The sequence below is a fragment of the Aquarana catesbeiana genome, linkage group LG05 (genome assembly GCF_042186555.1).
Source record: "Aquarana catesbeiana isolate 2022-GZ linkage group LG05, ASM4218655v1, whole genome shotgun sequence".
NCBI lineage: Eukaryota > Metazoa > Chordata > Amphibia > Anura > Ranidae > Aquarana > Aquarana catesbeiana.
Window position 1 is genome coordinate 618,243,869 of NC_133328.1, and position 16,929 is coordinate 618,260,797.

Sequence of the window (16,929 nt, forward strand, 5' to 3'; positions counted from 1 at the left end):
TGCATATGATGAGGCACAGTGGCTGCAATTGATGGGGCACAGTGCCTGCATTTGATAGCACAGTGAGGCTGCATTTGATGTTTTTTTTTCAGAATTTTTCAGTTTGTTTGCAGCCCCCAAAAATTTTGAGCACCAGCTGCCACTGGTTTGTAAACTTACTTTGCAAAGATCCCCACACATTTGCTTCCCTGAATTTTGCCTTCTGATCTACAGAGGTGCTGAGAGGAGGAGTTTTAGGAGGCGGAGTCAGTACAGGAATCACTGCTGGCAGGCAGCTAGGTACCATGGGATATGTAGTCCTTAGAAATGGAGGAGAAGCTGCAAAGCATGCCGGGGATCCAGTAAGGTGTGGAAAGAGACAGCCAGCAGACAGGCAGAACTCACAACATAAAAGGAGATTTTTCAAGTAAGCTCATTTTGGATTGTCAGAAATAACTATTGTATAGATTTACCCCTTTCCTGACCAGGCCATTTTTTGTAATATGGCACTGCGTTAGTTTAAGCATTGTGCGTGGTCCTGCAATGCTGTACCCTAATAAAATTTATGTCCTTTTTTTTCCCCACAGATAGAGCTTTCTTTTGATGGTATTTGATCACCTCTGCGTTATTTTTTTTTTTTCGCTATAAACAAAATAGGATCGACAATTAAAAAAAGAAAACAATATTTTTTTACAAATATGTTATAAAACATATCCAATAAAAAAATGTAAAAAATCAAATTTCTTCATCAATTTAGGCCAATATGTATTCTGCTACATATTTTTGGTAAAAAAAAATCCCAATAAGTGTATATTGATTGGTTTACGCAAAAGTTATAGCGTCTACAACTTTGGATTATTTTTGTGGAACTTTTATTTATTTATTTTTTTCTACTAGTAATGGCGGCGATCAGCGATTTATAGACTGCAATATTGCGATGGACAAATTGGACACTGACGCTTTTGACACTTTTTTGGGAACCAGTGACACTAATACAGTGATCAGTGCTAAAAAATATGCACTGTCACTGTACTAATGACACTGGCTGGGAAGGGGTTAACATCAGGGGCGATCAAAGGGTTAACTGTGTGCCTAACCTGTGTTTTCTAACTGTGGGGGAGGTGCTTTTACTAGTGGAAGACATGGATCGGTGTTTCTTCTTTGCAGAGACACAGGATCCATGCCTTCTATACTCACAGAACGGCAGTCTGCCTTTTTTACATAGGAAGACCGCTGTTCTGCCTGTATCCTGAACGATCAGCGGGTGCCGGCGGACATCGGACGGACCCGCTGATCAGCTCCTGCTGTGTAAAATCATACCCAGGAGTGCAGAATCACACACACACACACACATATATATATATATGTGTGTGTGTGTGTGTGTGTGTGTGTGTGTGTGTGTGTGTGTGATCCTGCGCAGCGCGGCCGCCCTGTAGCAGTAAATCTGCTATGGGTCGGTCGGCAAAATGGATATATTTTTATTACAATGTCGCTTTGACCATAGAACCTTCCTTTAAATAAACCTACAATGTGCATAACAATTTAAAGGAAAACTCTTGTAACTGCCTTCAGGTTCCCATAACCATCAAGGCGTTTTGATATTCGCAGAACTCCTCCCAAGAGCCAGCGCACTGCTTATGTCAGGGCTGAGGGCTTTTGAGAGGAGTACTGAGGCAGAGTGCTGGGATGTTTTCAGGAAACTATCTATAGCACCCTTCTAGTGTCTCCTACAACCATGATTTGCCTGCATTGCATAGATAAGCAAAGAGTTCCTGTGAAGATATCACTGGCAGTGGCGTCTCTAGGGGGGTGGCAGGGGGGTGCGGACCCTCCTCAGTAGCAACCCCTCCCAGTGCTGCTTGAGGTGGTTCCTGGGCTCTCCCATACTTAAGCGGTCGGGATGGCTGCCCACAGAAGAAACGGAGGAACATATGTTCCCCCATCTCCCCTGTGATGACTGATGCTGGAAGCAACAAGGAATTTCATCACTTGCGGTTTCAGAGATGTGATTTCCTGGCTGTTGCATCCAGGAAAGCACAATGTGTGTTTGATCAGCTGCTTGGAAGGGCAGGGGTGATAGCAGGGATCTAATAGACCCCTCCTGTCTCCCTAAAGAGGACGTGCCATTGCCCAAAGCTATCACAAGGTGGCTTGTTTAACCCCTTGTGTTAACAACAAAGTTAAATTGAAAATAAAAACTGTAAAAAAAAAATGAATACAAGAAATAATAATAAAAATGTTTTAAAAGCACCTCCCGTTCCCCTCAAGTATCCATGCAAGTGCCATAGATCCCAACTGTCCCTGATTTTGAGGGACTGTCCCTGATTTGGAGCAATGTCCCTCTGTCCCTCATTCCTCCTCATTTGTCCCTCATTTTGGTCTGATCTATAGAGATGTATATAAAATGCACTTTTTATCTATCAAAAAGTGTTTTCCAGCACTAAACCTTTCATCTGATTTCTAATTTGCTGCATTTGTAAATTCCAAAAGCCAATATAAAGGAATAATAGTGGTAAAAAAAAAAGCCCTTGTGGGTTTAACCAATCTTGATTTTTTTGTACAATTCTCCTTTAAGGGGGCGTGACAAGGGGTGTGTCCTATGCCTGCATGCTTTTGCTGATAGGTGTCCCTCATTCCCATCTCAAAAAGTTGGGAGGTATGCAAGTGCAAACACGCATGTAGCTTCAACATGCATATGTGTTTACACCACACATGTGAGGTATTGTTGCAAACATCGGATTGAGGGCACAAATTCTAGGGCCATAAATTGCAATTAATATAAACTGATAACCTGTAAAGGCTTTTAAAGCATCAGCAATGGACAATTTTAGGTACCGTCGTTTGTTGCAATTTCACAGGCATGCGCAGTTTTTAATCTTGACATCTTTGGTATCTATTTACTGGATGCAACATCATCTTTTATATTTTTCCAAAGAAAATGTGTATTGCATTGTGTTTGTGTGCGCTAAAATTCATTTAATTGTGATTTTTTTTTTTTTTCTGAAAATGTGCCTTTTGATAACCCGCTGTGCAAATATTGTGCAACATTAAAAAAAATTGCAACACCCACCATTTTATTTTCCACTGCGCTTCCAGAAAATATACAATGTTTTTTTTTTTGGGGGGGGGGGGGGGGGTTTCTAAGAAATTCTCTTTCAAAGAAATGCTGATTTTAACATGTATGTGAAAAATGTCAAAATTGCCCCGGAGTGCACGGGGTTAAAGCCGAATTCCAGGAATTCAGCTGCTTTGTAAAAAGTGAAGACACACTAGGAGGGACTAAAGGTTCATTTTTTAAAAAATAACAAACATGTTATACTTACCTCCTCTGTGTAAGGGTTTTGCACAGAGTGGCCCCCGATCCTCCTCTTCTGGGGTCCCCCAGCACCGCTCCTGGCTCCTCCCCACATCGAGTGCCCCCTCGGAGACCCGCATTCCAAAGGGGACTTCCGAACGAGCGTGCTCCCGAGCCCTGCTGCTGCTGCGTCCATGGTCACGATTAAGGCGGTGCCATTGCTGGCAATAGCCGCCGCTTTGGCACACGATTTGACATATCAAATTGCATGCCAAATCGCTCCAATGTGAACCGGGGCTAAATCAGAGAAGAAGAACATACTGTACACGTATGTGCAATTAACAGTCATAATCGGTGGCTTCCCTTGCTTGGCGATGGCTTTCCCTTCCCCTGCTCTCCACGGGCAACGCAGGGGTTTCCGTTTCCTCCCTTCTCCTCAGCAGCCAATTGGCACTCTTCTCTTTTCGGCCAATCGGAAAACGGGTCTCAGACCTGCTTCTGATTGGCCTGGATTAAGAATCAGCGTTTCAATAGCGAATATTCACTTGCTTTTGTAACACCTGGGTGGGCTCCTGGGGCAATGCTCTGCTTAGAGCATGGGGTTGGCGGCCATGGATAGAGCATGGGGGTGGCGGCCGTGGATAGAGCATGGGGGTGGCGGACGTGGATAGAGCATGGGGGTGGCGGACATGGATAGAGCAGGGGGGTGGAGGACATGGATAGAGCAGGGGGGTGGCGGACGTGGATAGAGCATGGGGGTGGCGGGCATGGATAGAGCATGGGGGTGGCCGATGTGAATAGAGCATGGGGGTGGCGGACGTGGATAGAGCATGGGGGTGGCGGCCGTGGATAGAGCATGGGGGTGGCGGACGTGGATAGAGCAGGGGGGTGGCGGACGTGGATAGAGCAGGGGGGTGGCGGACGTGGATAGAGCATGGGGGTGGCGGGCGTGGATAGAGCATGGGGGTGGCCGACGTGGATAGAGCATGGGGGTGGCGGACGTGGATAGAGCATGGGGGTGGCGGCTGTGGATAGAGCATGGGGGTGGCGGCTGTGGATAGAGCATGGGGGTGGCGGCCGTGGATAGAGCATGGGGGTGGCGGCCGTGGATAGAGCATGAGGGTGGCGGACGTGGATAGAGCATGGGGGTGGCGGATGTGGATAGAGCATGGGGGTGGCGGCCGTGGATAGAGCATGGGGGTGGCGGCCGTGGATAGAGCATGGGGGTGGCGGCCGTGGATAGAGCATGGGGGTGGCAGCCGTGGATAGAGCATGGGGGTGGCGGACGTGGATTATTGCATTGGGGTGGCAGCCGTGGATAGAGCATGGGGGTGGCGGACATGGATAGAGCAATGGGGGTGGCGGGCGTGGATAGAGCATGGGGGTGGTGGACGTGGATAGAGCATGGGGGTGGCCGACGTGGATTATTGCATTGGGGTGGCAGCCGTGGATAGAGCATGGGGGTGGCGGACATGGATAGAGCAATGGGGGTGGGGGCGTGGATAGAGCATGGGGGTGGTGGACGTGGATAGAGCATGGGGGTGGCCGACGTGGATTATTGCATTGGGGTGGCAGCCGTGGATAGAGCATGGGGGTGGCGGACATGGATAGAGCAATGGGGGTGGGGGCGTGGATAGAGCATGGGGGTGGTGGACGTGGATAGAGCATGGGGGTGGCGGACGTAGATAGAGCATGGGGGTGGCGGACGTGGATAGAGCATGAGGGTGGTGGACGTGGATAGAACATGGGGGTGGCGGTCGTGGATAGAGCATGGGGGTGGCGGCTGTGGATAGAGCATGGGGGTGGCGGACGTGGATAGAGCATGGGGGTGGCGGATGTGGATAGAGCATGGGGGTGGCGGACGTAGATAGAGCATGGGGGTGGCGGACGTGGATAGAGCATGAGGGTGGCGGACGTGGATAGAACATGGGGGTGGCGGTCGTGGATAGAGCATGGGGGTGGCGGCTGTGGATAGAGCATGGGGGTGGCGGCTGTGGATAGAGCATGGGGGTGGCGGCCGTGGATAGAGCATGGGGGTGGCAGCCGTGGATAGAGCATGGGGGTGGCGACTGTGGATAGAGCATGGGGGTGGCGGACGTGGATAGAGCATGGGGGTGGCGGACTTGGATAGAGCATGGGGGTGGCGGACGTGGATAGAGCATGGGGGTGGCGGCCGTGGATAGAGCATGGGGGTGGCGGCTGTGGATAGAGGATGGGGGTGGCGGGCATGGATTATTGCATGGGGGTGGCGGCTGTAGATAGAGCATGGGGGTGGCGGCCGTTGATAGAGCAATGGGGGTGGCGGCCGTTGATAGAGCAATGGGAGTGGTGGCCGTTGATAGAGCATGGAGGTGGCGGACGTGGATTATTGCATTGGGGTGGCGGTCGTGGATAGAGCATTGGGGTGGCAGCCGTGGATAGAGCATGGGGGTGGCGGACGTGGATAGAGCATGGGGGTTGCGGACGTGGATAGAGCATGGGGGTGGCGGCCGTGGATAGAGGATGGGGATGGCGGGCGTGGATTATTGCATGGGGGTGGCGGCTGTAGATAGAGCATGGGGGTGGCGGCCGTTGATAGAGCAATGGGAGTGGCGGCTGTTGATAGAGCAATGGGGGTGGCGGCCGTTGATAGAGCAATGGGGGTGGCGGCCGTGGATAGAGCATGAGGGTGGCAGTCGTGGATAGAGCAATGGGGGTGGCGGACGTGGATAGAGGGGGTGGCGCTCCAGCGCCCCCTAATGGACGGGCCGCCACTGTGTCAGACATCATTATAGATTCATCTTGTCCACCATCCCTCCGTCCGCCTCAACACAATCTGCAGCTCAGATAACAGGCCAACGTGTCAATTCCAACTTCCTTAAACTCACGCTATCTGAATTTACAGTTGGAGGAAGTGACTAATTTTAGATAGAGCTACAAACTTTTGCAAGAAGGATATTTGCAAACTTTCTTATTTTAACAGAATTCTCTAAGAATCGCTCATTTTTGGTAAATCTTGCAAAATGGGACGCAATCGTTATCTTATATGTTATATTATAATATTAGTATTTCATTGTTTTTGTTCCTGAAAGATCTTTTCCGTGCTACAGTGTTTCCCAACATGCAGGACGTAGGTTTGTCATACATCTTTGCACAACGGGTTGTACATAGGAGAATGGATTTGTTCTGGATGAAGAGGGGCTAAAGTGCTATTAAACCCCAAACCAAAAATGTAATATATTGCAGCTTTCCAGTCATTGGTGGTGGCTGCATTCTTTTTTTTTTTTTTAGGCTTTTCCCTCTGTTTTCATCTGGCCAGTAACACACCTCCTGTATTAGTGAGACACAACTCTGGAGGAATGAGCACAGGAGGGACAACAGACAACAGCTTTGTCAGTCTGGAGGGAGGATAGTGTTAAAGCGGAGCTCCGCACGCCCCTTTAAAAATTAAAAGTAAGCAGATACACATACTGTAGCTGCTGACTTTTAACATTGGGACACTTACCTGTCCTGGAGTGCCGTGATGTCGGCACCACAGCTGAAGTTTCCATCGGCTGGTCGGGCGCTGCCGCCGCCATTGCTGGTAAGGGTATCTGGCAGTGTAGGCTTTACGGCGCATGCGCAAGCGCTTTACACCCCTACTGCACATGCGCAAAGCGCATAGCTCCCAACTGTCCCTGATTTGGAGGAATGTCCCTCTGTCCCTCATTCCTCCCTATTTGTCCCTCATTTTGGTCTGATCTCTATAGATGTATATAAAATGTACTTTTTATCTTTCAAAAAAGTGTTTCCCTGTGCTAAACCTTTCATCTGATTTCTAAATTGCTGCATTTGTACATTTCAAAAGCCAATATAAAGGAATAGTAGTGGTAAAAAAAAGCACTTGTGGGTTTAACTAATCATTTTTTTGTATATTTCACCTTTAAGGGGGCGTGGCAGGGGGTGTGTCCTATGCCTGCATATCCTTAGGTGTCCCTCGTTCCCATCTCAAATAGTTGGTAGGCATGGAAGCGCGCGGCGCTCTCTCACTGGCCCGGCAGAAGAGGAGGGAGGAGGAAGGAGGAGGGGACCGAGCGGTGACGTAATACTCCCGGAAGTGGGGACAGGGTACCTGTAAAAGACAGGTACCCGTCCCCCCATCCCCTCCTGAAAGGTGCCAAATGTGGCACCTGAGGGGGGGGGGGGATCAGATAAGCGGAAGTTCCACTTCTGGGTGGAACTCCGCTTTAAATGTATTAGCAAATTAAGATACACTAACAAACTGAAGCCAAACTCCAGCTTTTGCTTTATAAGCAGTTGCGGCAAACTGTTTTTTTTTTTTCCTTTTGAGATAAAAGCTTTGTATGAATAAATAAAAGCTGATCATTTTAGTCACCCCTGCCAGTGTTAAAGTGTTACTAAACCCAGGACTCTGCATTCACTATATCTGATCTCCCACAGTACACAGAACACGGGAATGCAATTATTTTAGTAAATATAAACTGCTAAATACCTTTTCCAGTTAGCAGTATATAGCAGTGACTTCTATTAGTGTCCGACTTAGCGCTTATTAAAGGTTGTAGGAGGAGTTTTCATTCTGCTCTGACTGTCCTATGAGGCTGCATGAACCCCAGCCCTCTGTCTGGACAGTGCTGATTGGCCCTGTACTGATCACATGCACCATCCCCCCCCCCAAAAAAAATCTAGCAATACATACCAAACTGAGCATGTGCAGAGTGCCTCCAATGCTATGTTCTATCAGCAGATAGATTGAGGACAGTAAAAAAAAGGGGAGGATCAGAGAAGACAGGATCAATCAGCCTTTTTTACATAATGCAGAGGTTCCACCGTGAGTATAACAAGCATGCTTTACTGCATATACAGACCAGTGGCGGTCCGTCCATACGGGGCACAGGGGCGCCGCCCCCCTTATCCATGCGCCCGGCCCCTATTCTACATCCGTGGTGCCGGACACATGGATTCCAATAGGGTTTTCTTTGTTGTTGTTTTTAGAAGCACATGATTAAAGTCCATCCAGTTGTGTGACAACAGCCAATTAATATTCGCTATTGTCTTCCTGATTCTCCTCCCGGCCAATCAGGAAGCGGGTCCTGAGACCCGATTGGCGGAGAGGAGAAGTGACCATATTGGCCGCCGAGGAGGAGAAGACGCAGGGGAAGCCGCCGTGAAGCCGAGGAGGAGACGCTGGGTGAAGCCGAGCAGGGGGGAAGTGCGGGGCTAACGATCGAGGGACGGTGGGGGGCGATTGACTGACTGACCGACCACAGAGGGAGGGGGTGGCAGGCAGGCAATCTTGCGGTTCCCCCCAAAAATATACTGCACCAGCCGCCACTGATACAGACTGATATAGTAACACTTTAGGTGGTTTGTCTCATCCATGTACACTGATACATTCTGCTGGAGAGCTTGAGCTTGTGGAAAAACAACAGACTTCCTGGCTGGACCACCAGATGAAAATAGAAGAATGAACGCCTAAAAAGGGGAACTAATGCAGCCATCACGTCTAAGAATTTGTAAGCTACAATATAATAAATAAATGTTTTGCGTTTGGGTTTAATACGGTTTTAGGCCCCTTTCACACTGCTGTGACTTTGCTGAGTTTTTGATGCGATTTTGCCGCAATTTCAGGGAATGCCTGTGTCTGTGGACCTCAACTCGCATCAAAGTCGTACCAAAGTAGTACAGGGACTACTCTGAAGTCGGCTCGACTTGCAGTGCACAGATATGAATGGTTATCATTGGGAATCATAGGGTAAGATTTGTCATGCCGCTCTGATGTCCAAAGTCGCAGGAAAAGTCGCACAAGTGTGAAAGGGGCCTTAACCACTTACAGGACCGTCCGCCGTCGTTATACGTCGGCAATTTGACGTGGAATACTGTAATTATGGCAGCAGATAGCTGCCATAATCCCGCTATCCTCTTAAACGGCGGGCGGTCCGCTTTCAGATAAAAGTGGTCTCTGCGGCAGAGACCACCGGAGCGTGGCGGGCACCTCTCCCGCCGTGCTCCGGTCTTCTCCGCCTCTTACCGGAGCCGTCGGTAGCTGCGGAGACAATCTGATCCTATCCCCTCACAGGCCTGGAGCCGAGTGAGGGAAGATGGCCCCCAATCCGCTCCGTACCATTGGATGACGGAAGCAACGTCAAACGTCTTAAAGGGGGAATTTTTTTTAACCTCTTCCCGTCCGCGCTATAGCCGAATGACAGCTACAGCGCGGACCTACTATGCTGGGAGGGCGTCCATAGACGTCCTCCTGTGCTCGAGCGGCCTGTGCGCCCTGTGATCAGCGAGTCTATGAGACTCGGGTGATCGCAGATCGGAGTAAGGGGGTCGATCCCAACCACCCCTTACCACGTGATCAGCTGTCAGCCAATGACAGCTGATCATGTGATGTAAACAGAGCCGGTAATCGGCTATTTTTTCTTCTAACGCTGGTAGCCGATCACCGGCGGCTGTGAGAGGGACATTAGTCCCGATCGTGGAGAGCCTCTGCAGAGGCTTCTGTGCCCACTTGTGCCACCTACCAGTGCACAACAGTGCCGCCTACCAGTGCCCACCAGCGCCACCTACCAGTGCCAACAGTACCACCCATCAGTGCCCACAGTGCCACCTATAAATGTCACCAATCAGTGCCTCATCACCAGTGCTGCCTATCAATACCACCTACCAGTGCCATCTATCAGTGCCCATCAGTGCCATCTATCAGTGCCCATCAGTGCCATCTATCAGTGACACCTATCAGTGCCCATCAGTGACATCTATCAGTGCCACCCATCATTGCAGTCAGTTATCAGTGCATATCAGTGTCGCCTTATCTGTGCCCATCAGTGCCGCCTCATCAGCAAATATCAATGAAGGAGAAAAATTACCCGTTTGCAAAATCTTATAACAAACTATGAAACGTTTTTTTTTCTTTTTCAAAAATGTCCATCTTTTTTTGTTTGTTTAGCAAACAATAAAAACCCCAGTGGTGATTAAATACCAACAAAAGAAAGCTCCATTTGTGTGAAAAAAAAGATAAAAATGTCATATGGGTACAGTGTAGCATGACCGCGCAATTGTCATTCAGGCCGGGTTCACACTGTAACCCGCTGCGGATCGCACAGGAGAGCTGTGCGTCCCTGTTCCCCGTTTCAGGGACGAATCAGGGCTGAATCTTTGCCTGAATTCAGCCCTGAAACAGGGACGCAGAAGCGTTTCTGTACAGTGCGCTCCTCAGCCGCAACGGAGATATGTGAACCGGCTCCATAGGGAGCCAGTCACATTCTCCTGCTATGCGAATTGGATGCGGGGAAATCGCGCATTTAATTCGCATAGGTGTGAACCCGGCCTCAAAGTGTCACAGCGCTGAAAGCTAAAAATTGGTCTGGGCAGGAAAGAGTTTAAGTGCCTGGTAAGCAAGAGGTTAAAGACATTTATTTATTTATTTAATAATTTATATTTTTATATTGCATTTTAGTGTAAATATGAGATCTGAGGTCTTTTTGACCCCAGATCTCATATTTAAGAGGTCCTGTCATGCTTTTTTCTATCACAAGGGATGTTTACATTCCTTGTAATAGGAATAAAATGAATCCAAAAAACATTTTTTAAAAATAAAAAGTAAAACAAATAAGAAAAAAAAAAGTGCCCCGTCCCGCTCGCGTGCAGACGTGAGTAGCACCCGCATATGAAAGCGGGGTTCAAACCACACATGTGAGGTATGGCCGCGATCGTTAGAGCGAGAGCAATAATTCTAGCACTAGACTTTCTCTGTAACTCAAAACTGGTAACCTGTAGAAATTTAAACATCGCCATTGGAGGTTTTTAAGTGCCAAAGTTTGTCGCCATTCCACGAGCGGGCGCAATTTTGAAGTGTGACATGTTGGGTATCAATTTACTCGGCGTAACACTATCTTTCACAGTATTGAAAAAAATTGGGCTAACTTTACTGTTGTCTTATTTTTGAATTTAAAAAAGTGTATTTTTTCCCAAAAAATTGCACTTGTAAGACCGCTGCGCAAATACGGTGTGACATAAAGTATTGCAACGACCGCCATTGTATTCTCTAGGGTGTCTGAAAAAACAAAATATATAATGTTTGGGGGTTCTAAGTAATTTCCTAGCAAAAAAAAACTGATTTTAACTTGTAAACAACACGTTTGAAAAATTGGCCCGATCCTTAATTGGTTAAAGTAAAGCAATTGTTACTGCAATGCAGTAGTGAATCCAACCATAGCAGGGTAGTTGAATAGTATACATTGTAAGATGTAATAAGACTAGGGTTGCATAGCTCCCAACTGTCCCTGATTTGGAACAATGTCCCTCTGTCCCTCATTCCTCCTCATTTATCCCTCATTTTGGTCTGATCTATATAGTTGTATATAAAATGCACTTTTTATCTATCAAAAAGTGTTTTCCAGCACTAAACGTTTCATCTGATTTCTAAATTGCTGCATTTGTAAATTCCAAAAGCCAATATAAAGGAATAGTAGTGGTAACAAAAGCACCTCCTCCTCCCTTACATCAGAGTCTGCAGACTCCTCCCTTACAGTGAAAGGGAACTTTGCGAGTTCAGATGTAAAAGGGGAACTCTGTGGACTCTGATGTAAAGGGGGACTCTTGTTATTAACATCATATGACTAGAAATGTTATTTAATAGAAATAAAATATAATAATATATGTATAGTTTATACTATAAAAAAAAAATTGCTGTGCGCCGCTAAAGTGTTCAACATTAATAGACAAGTCTGGGAAACAGTTACATTTCCATTTTTTAGGGATGCATTTATACAGACAAATCTGTTTCTGAATTTCAGGGAGGTTCGGCCTTTTCTCCAATGTTGACCGTCAGTGGGAGAAGAGCACAGGAGCAGGTGAAGTTCTTGGCAGAGGAGGTGGGCTGTCCAGCAACAGATGATGAAGGAACACTGGCGTGTTTGGGCAAAGTGGACGCCATCGCCCTTAACGCTGCCCAGACCAAGGTAATGGAGAATGATGGAATGATAAAAGTTTTTATATTTTGTTATTTTAAATAAAATTGTATTGTTGCTTCCAGTAGGATGAGCAACCAAGCCAGGGGTTTTGGTGTAGCCAACTGTGGCCAAGGGTAGCAGGTTGCTTGGGGTGGAACACGGTAGTTCGGCCATTCGGTTACACCTTAAAGGATCCCAGACTGCCACCCTGCCTACCGCAGCAATACACATAATCATTTGTAGTCCTGGACTCTGAACTCTCCTTTAAGCCCCCACGTCCAATCACTGTCCAAATCCTGCCGCCTCAACCTCCGCAACATCTCCAAAATACGCCCCTTTCTAACCAATCACACCACAAAGCTCTTAATTCACTCACTGGTCATCTCTCACCTCGACTACTGCAACTCCCTTCTCATTGGCTTACCTCTACATAGTCTATCACCTCTTCAATCCATCATGAATGCCGCTGCCAGACTCATCCGCCTTACCAATCGCTCAGCGTCTGCTACTCCTCCCTGTCAATCCCTACACTGACTTCCACTCATCCAACTAATTAAATTCAAAATACTAACAACTACCTACAAAGCTATCCACAACTCTGCCCCCAACTACATCACTGACCTAGTCTCTAAATACCAACCTACTCATTCTCTTCGTTCTTCTAAAGACCTCCTGCTCTCCTAACTCCCTTATCACCTCCTCCTATGCTCGACTCCAGGACTTTTCCAGAGCCTCTCCAATCCTATGGAACTCCTTACCCCAATCTGTCCATCTATCTCCTACTTTATTATCTTTTAGATGATCCCTGAAAACCCTTCTCTTCAGAGAAGCTTATCCTACCCACACCTAACAATTGTATTTTCATTTTGTCCATCTGATCATCCCCCACAGCTACTACCACTTGACCCTCCCTTCTAGATTGTAAGCTCTAACGAGCAGGGCCCTCTGATCCCTCCTGTATTGAATTGTATTGTAATTGTACCATCTTCCCCGATGTTGTAAAGCGCTGCGTAAACTATATAAATCCTGTATAATAATAATAATTTGTTGTTGCTGCACCTGCACAGTTTCGTTGGAAAACTGTATTGTGTACTTGGCAAGCCTTCTATACACTAGTGTTGTGTATTTAATTGTTTTGAACATTTTTTATTTGAAGAACGTTTGTTTACTTTTCTAATGGTTAGTGGGGGTCAGATCAACATTGTTTTTGACATGTAAATTCGAAAGGGTAGAATTTTTTTTTTTGAATTTGAACAAACAATTTCTAATGCCCCGTACACACGGTCGGACTTTGTTCGGACATTCCGACAACAAAATCCTAGGATTTTTTCCGACGGATGTTGGCTCAAACTTGTCTTGCATACACACGGTCACACAAAGTTGTCGGAAAATCCGATCGTTCTGAACGCGGTGATGTAAAACATGTACGTCGGGACTATAAACGGGGCAGTAGCCAATAGCTTTAATTAATTTATTCTGAGCATGCGTGGCACTTTGTGCGTCGGAACTGGCCACACACAGTCGGAATTGACGCGATTGGATTTTGTTGTCGGAAAATTTTATAGCAAGCTCTCAAACTTTGTGTGTCGGAAAATCCGATGGAGCCTACACATGGTCGGAATTTCCGACAACACGCTCTGATCGCACATTTTCCGTCTGAAAATCCGACTGTGTGTACGGGGCATAATAGTGTGTGTGGTTTTTCATTCAGTAAAGTCCATTTGTGTCAAAAATTACATTTTAAAAGCAAACAGAATTTTGAAGCAAAGAAGAGAAGCTCCACAGGTCCTCCACCACTCTAGGCGCTGGCTTCCAAAAGCTCATTCCGCTCAGGATATGTAGCAAAATTAAGAGACAAAGCCACACCCTATAAAAGTCACACCCGTAGGGTAATTACCCCCTGCATGACCAGGCCACTTTTTGCGATACGGCTCTGCGTTGCTTTAACTGACAATTGCGCAATCGTGCGACGTTGTACACAAATGAAAAAAAAAAAATTCCCTCAAATAGAGCTTTCTTTTGGTGGTATTTGATCACTTCTGCGGTTTTTATCTTTTGCACTAAAAATGAAAAAAGAGTGACAATTTTGAAGAAAAAAAAAAAACCAATACTTTTTGCTATAATAAATATCCCCCCCCCCCCAAAAAAAAAAAAAAAAAAAAAAGAATTTCTTCATCAGTTTAGGCCAATATGTATTCTTCTACATATTTCTGGTAAAAAAAAAAAACGCAAAATAAGCGTATATTGGTTTGCGCAAAATTACACTGTAGTGTCTACAAAATAGGGGATATTTTTATGGCATTCTTTTTTTTTTACTAGTAATGGTGATCAGCGATTTTTAGCAGGACTGCGACCTTGCGTTGGACAAATCGGACACTAAGCCCAGGTTCACGCTGAGCCGCGGGAATGAAGCCGTGCGAGTTCAGCTGAACTCCCGCATGTCAGTCCCGATTTCAGCGGCCATTTCAGGGACATCTGTGGGGGTTTCTGCACAGATGTCAATGGAAATCGCACCCTGAAATCGCAAAAAGTAGTACAGAAACTACTTTTCGAAATCGGTGCGGTGTCGCAAGTGCGGCGTCAAAAAACAATTAGGATGGTGCCTTTGCCGGCAATTGCAGCCGATTTGACATGCGATTTGACATGTCAAATCGCATGTCAAATCGCACCAATGTGAACCAGGGTACACTTTTTGGGGACCAGTGACACCAATACAGTGAACAGAGCTAAAAATATGCACTGTTACTATACAAATGACACTGGCAGGGAAGGGGTTAACATCAAGGACAATCAAAGGGTTAACTGTGCTCCTAGGGAGTGCTTTCTAACTGTGGGGGGGGGGGTGCTTTGTTTGGGGGAAAACAGAGATCTCTATTTTCCCCTCTGGCAGAACGGCGGTCTGCTTTGTTTACATAGGCAGACCGCCGTTCTGCTTCTCTTCAGAACGATCGCTGGTCCCGGTAAACATTGCGTCCACCGGACCCGCTGATTGACTGCTGCTGTGTCCAACCATGGCAGAAGTGGGTCGCTGGCGGCGGCATGACCGCGTCCTAGACCCCGTGCACGAAATCATGTACCTGTACGTGATTTGGCGCAGGAGGGCCACCCTGCCGCAGTCGGAAGGCAAATACATGATTAACCTTCATGGTGTAATTTTTATATTTTTTTTTGTTTTTTTTTAAATAACAAACATGTCGCACTTACCTGCTCTGTGCAGTGGTTTTGCACAGAGCAGCCACTTCCTCCTCTTTTTGGGTCCCCAGATGGCTCTCTTGGACCCTCCTTCCTGTCGCGTGCAGCTTGCTATGGGGGCACTGGAGCAAGTTCACTCCTGAGCTGCTGCTCTGTGTATTTATTCACAGACGGAGCGTGGCTTGACCCCGCCTTCCCTCTCTCCTCATTGGCTCAATGGCTATTCAACCTACGAGTTTGACAAATCGATTACATTAAATTCGTTATTCGTATTTTCGATTATAATTAATTTTATTAACTATTATTCTAGTTTACTGTATTATTATTATTTGATAATAATAATAATAAAATAATAATAATAATAATAAAGCCTCATGCACATTGGACGTTATAATAACGTATAAAAATGGCAGTAGCTTTGCAGTAAATTTTTCAACGTTTTTGCAATAGTGTTACATAGTTACATAGTACATATAGTTACATAGTTACATATAGTTACATGGTTACATAGTAGGTGAGGTTGAAAAAAGACACAAGTCCATCAAGTCCAACCTCTGGGTGTGATTATATGTCAGTATTACATTACATATCCCTGTATGTTGCGGTCCTTCAGGTGCTTATCTAATAGTTTCTTGAAGCTATCAATGCTCCCCGCTGAGACCACCACCTGTGGAAGGGGATTCCACATCCTTGCCGCTCTTACAGTAAAGAACCCTCTATGTGTTTTTTTTCTTTTTTTTTGCGTTTTTTGGCGTTAGCGTTTTTCAGCATTTTTTTTTTTTAATGGATCAAAAACGTTAAAAAACACCAGTGAGCCGCGTTTTTGAGCGTTTATCTGCGTTTTTAGGCATTTTTACAGCTGAAAAACGCCTCTCAGAACCCACTAGTTCTGGGGTTTTTTTTACAGCCCAAAACCGCCCCAGCCAAAAACAGTTGATAACAGCCTATGTGTGTACGGACACATAGGATAACATGCTGGAGAGTTTATTGATTGCAGAAAAAAAAACGTCTGAAGCCAAAAACAGCTGCTGTAAAAAACGTCCAAAAAACATTCAGTGTGCATGAGGCCTAAAAATAAAAACTATAATAATAGTTCTAAACTATTAAATTATAGGTATTGGAATTTCCTTTGAAATTTGGCTAACTGTTAGTGAATGTTTTGAATCCGAATGCATCCGAAGTAACGAATTATCCGAAGTAACGAATTATCCGAAGTAACGAATGCCGCATCTAAATGAATGGAACGTAACGAATACGAATGCATCCAAAGTTACGAATGATCCGAAGTACTGAATGCCGATCATAACCAAAGATCCGATAAATGAAAAAAAAAACCAAAAAACGAAAACGAAAAAAATGAATTTTTCGGTAGTGCACATGTCTAGCCGGCAGCTCTGCATGGGGTTGGGGGTGCACATGGGGGCCTGGGCAGCAGGGGGAAACATGTGGTGCAGAAGGTGAGGTGGAGGGGGGGGGGGCAATTACTGGAACCAATCCCCTTTATGGCTCCCTTTGCACTTGAAAGCCGGT

At 46.3% G+C, this 16,929-nt stretch overlaps 1 protein-coding gene across 1 annotated transcript in view; it reads left to right on the plus strand.

Moving 5' to 3' along the window:
- TG (thyroglobulin) overlaps nucleotides 1–16,929 on the plus strand; it is a 399,523-nt gene that overhangs the window by 295,271 nt on the left and 87,323 nt on the right. The window contains exon 42 of the mRNA XM_073632844.1: nucleotides 12,052–12,216. Coding sequence (XP_073488945.1) covers nucleotides 12,052–12,216 — 165 coding nt within the window. The remainder of the gene's footprint in view (nucleotides 1–12,051; nucleotides 12,217–16,929) is intronic.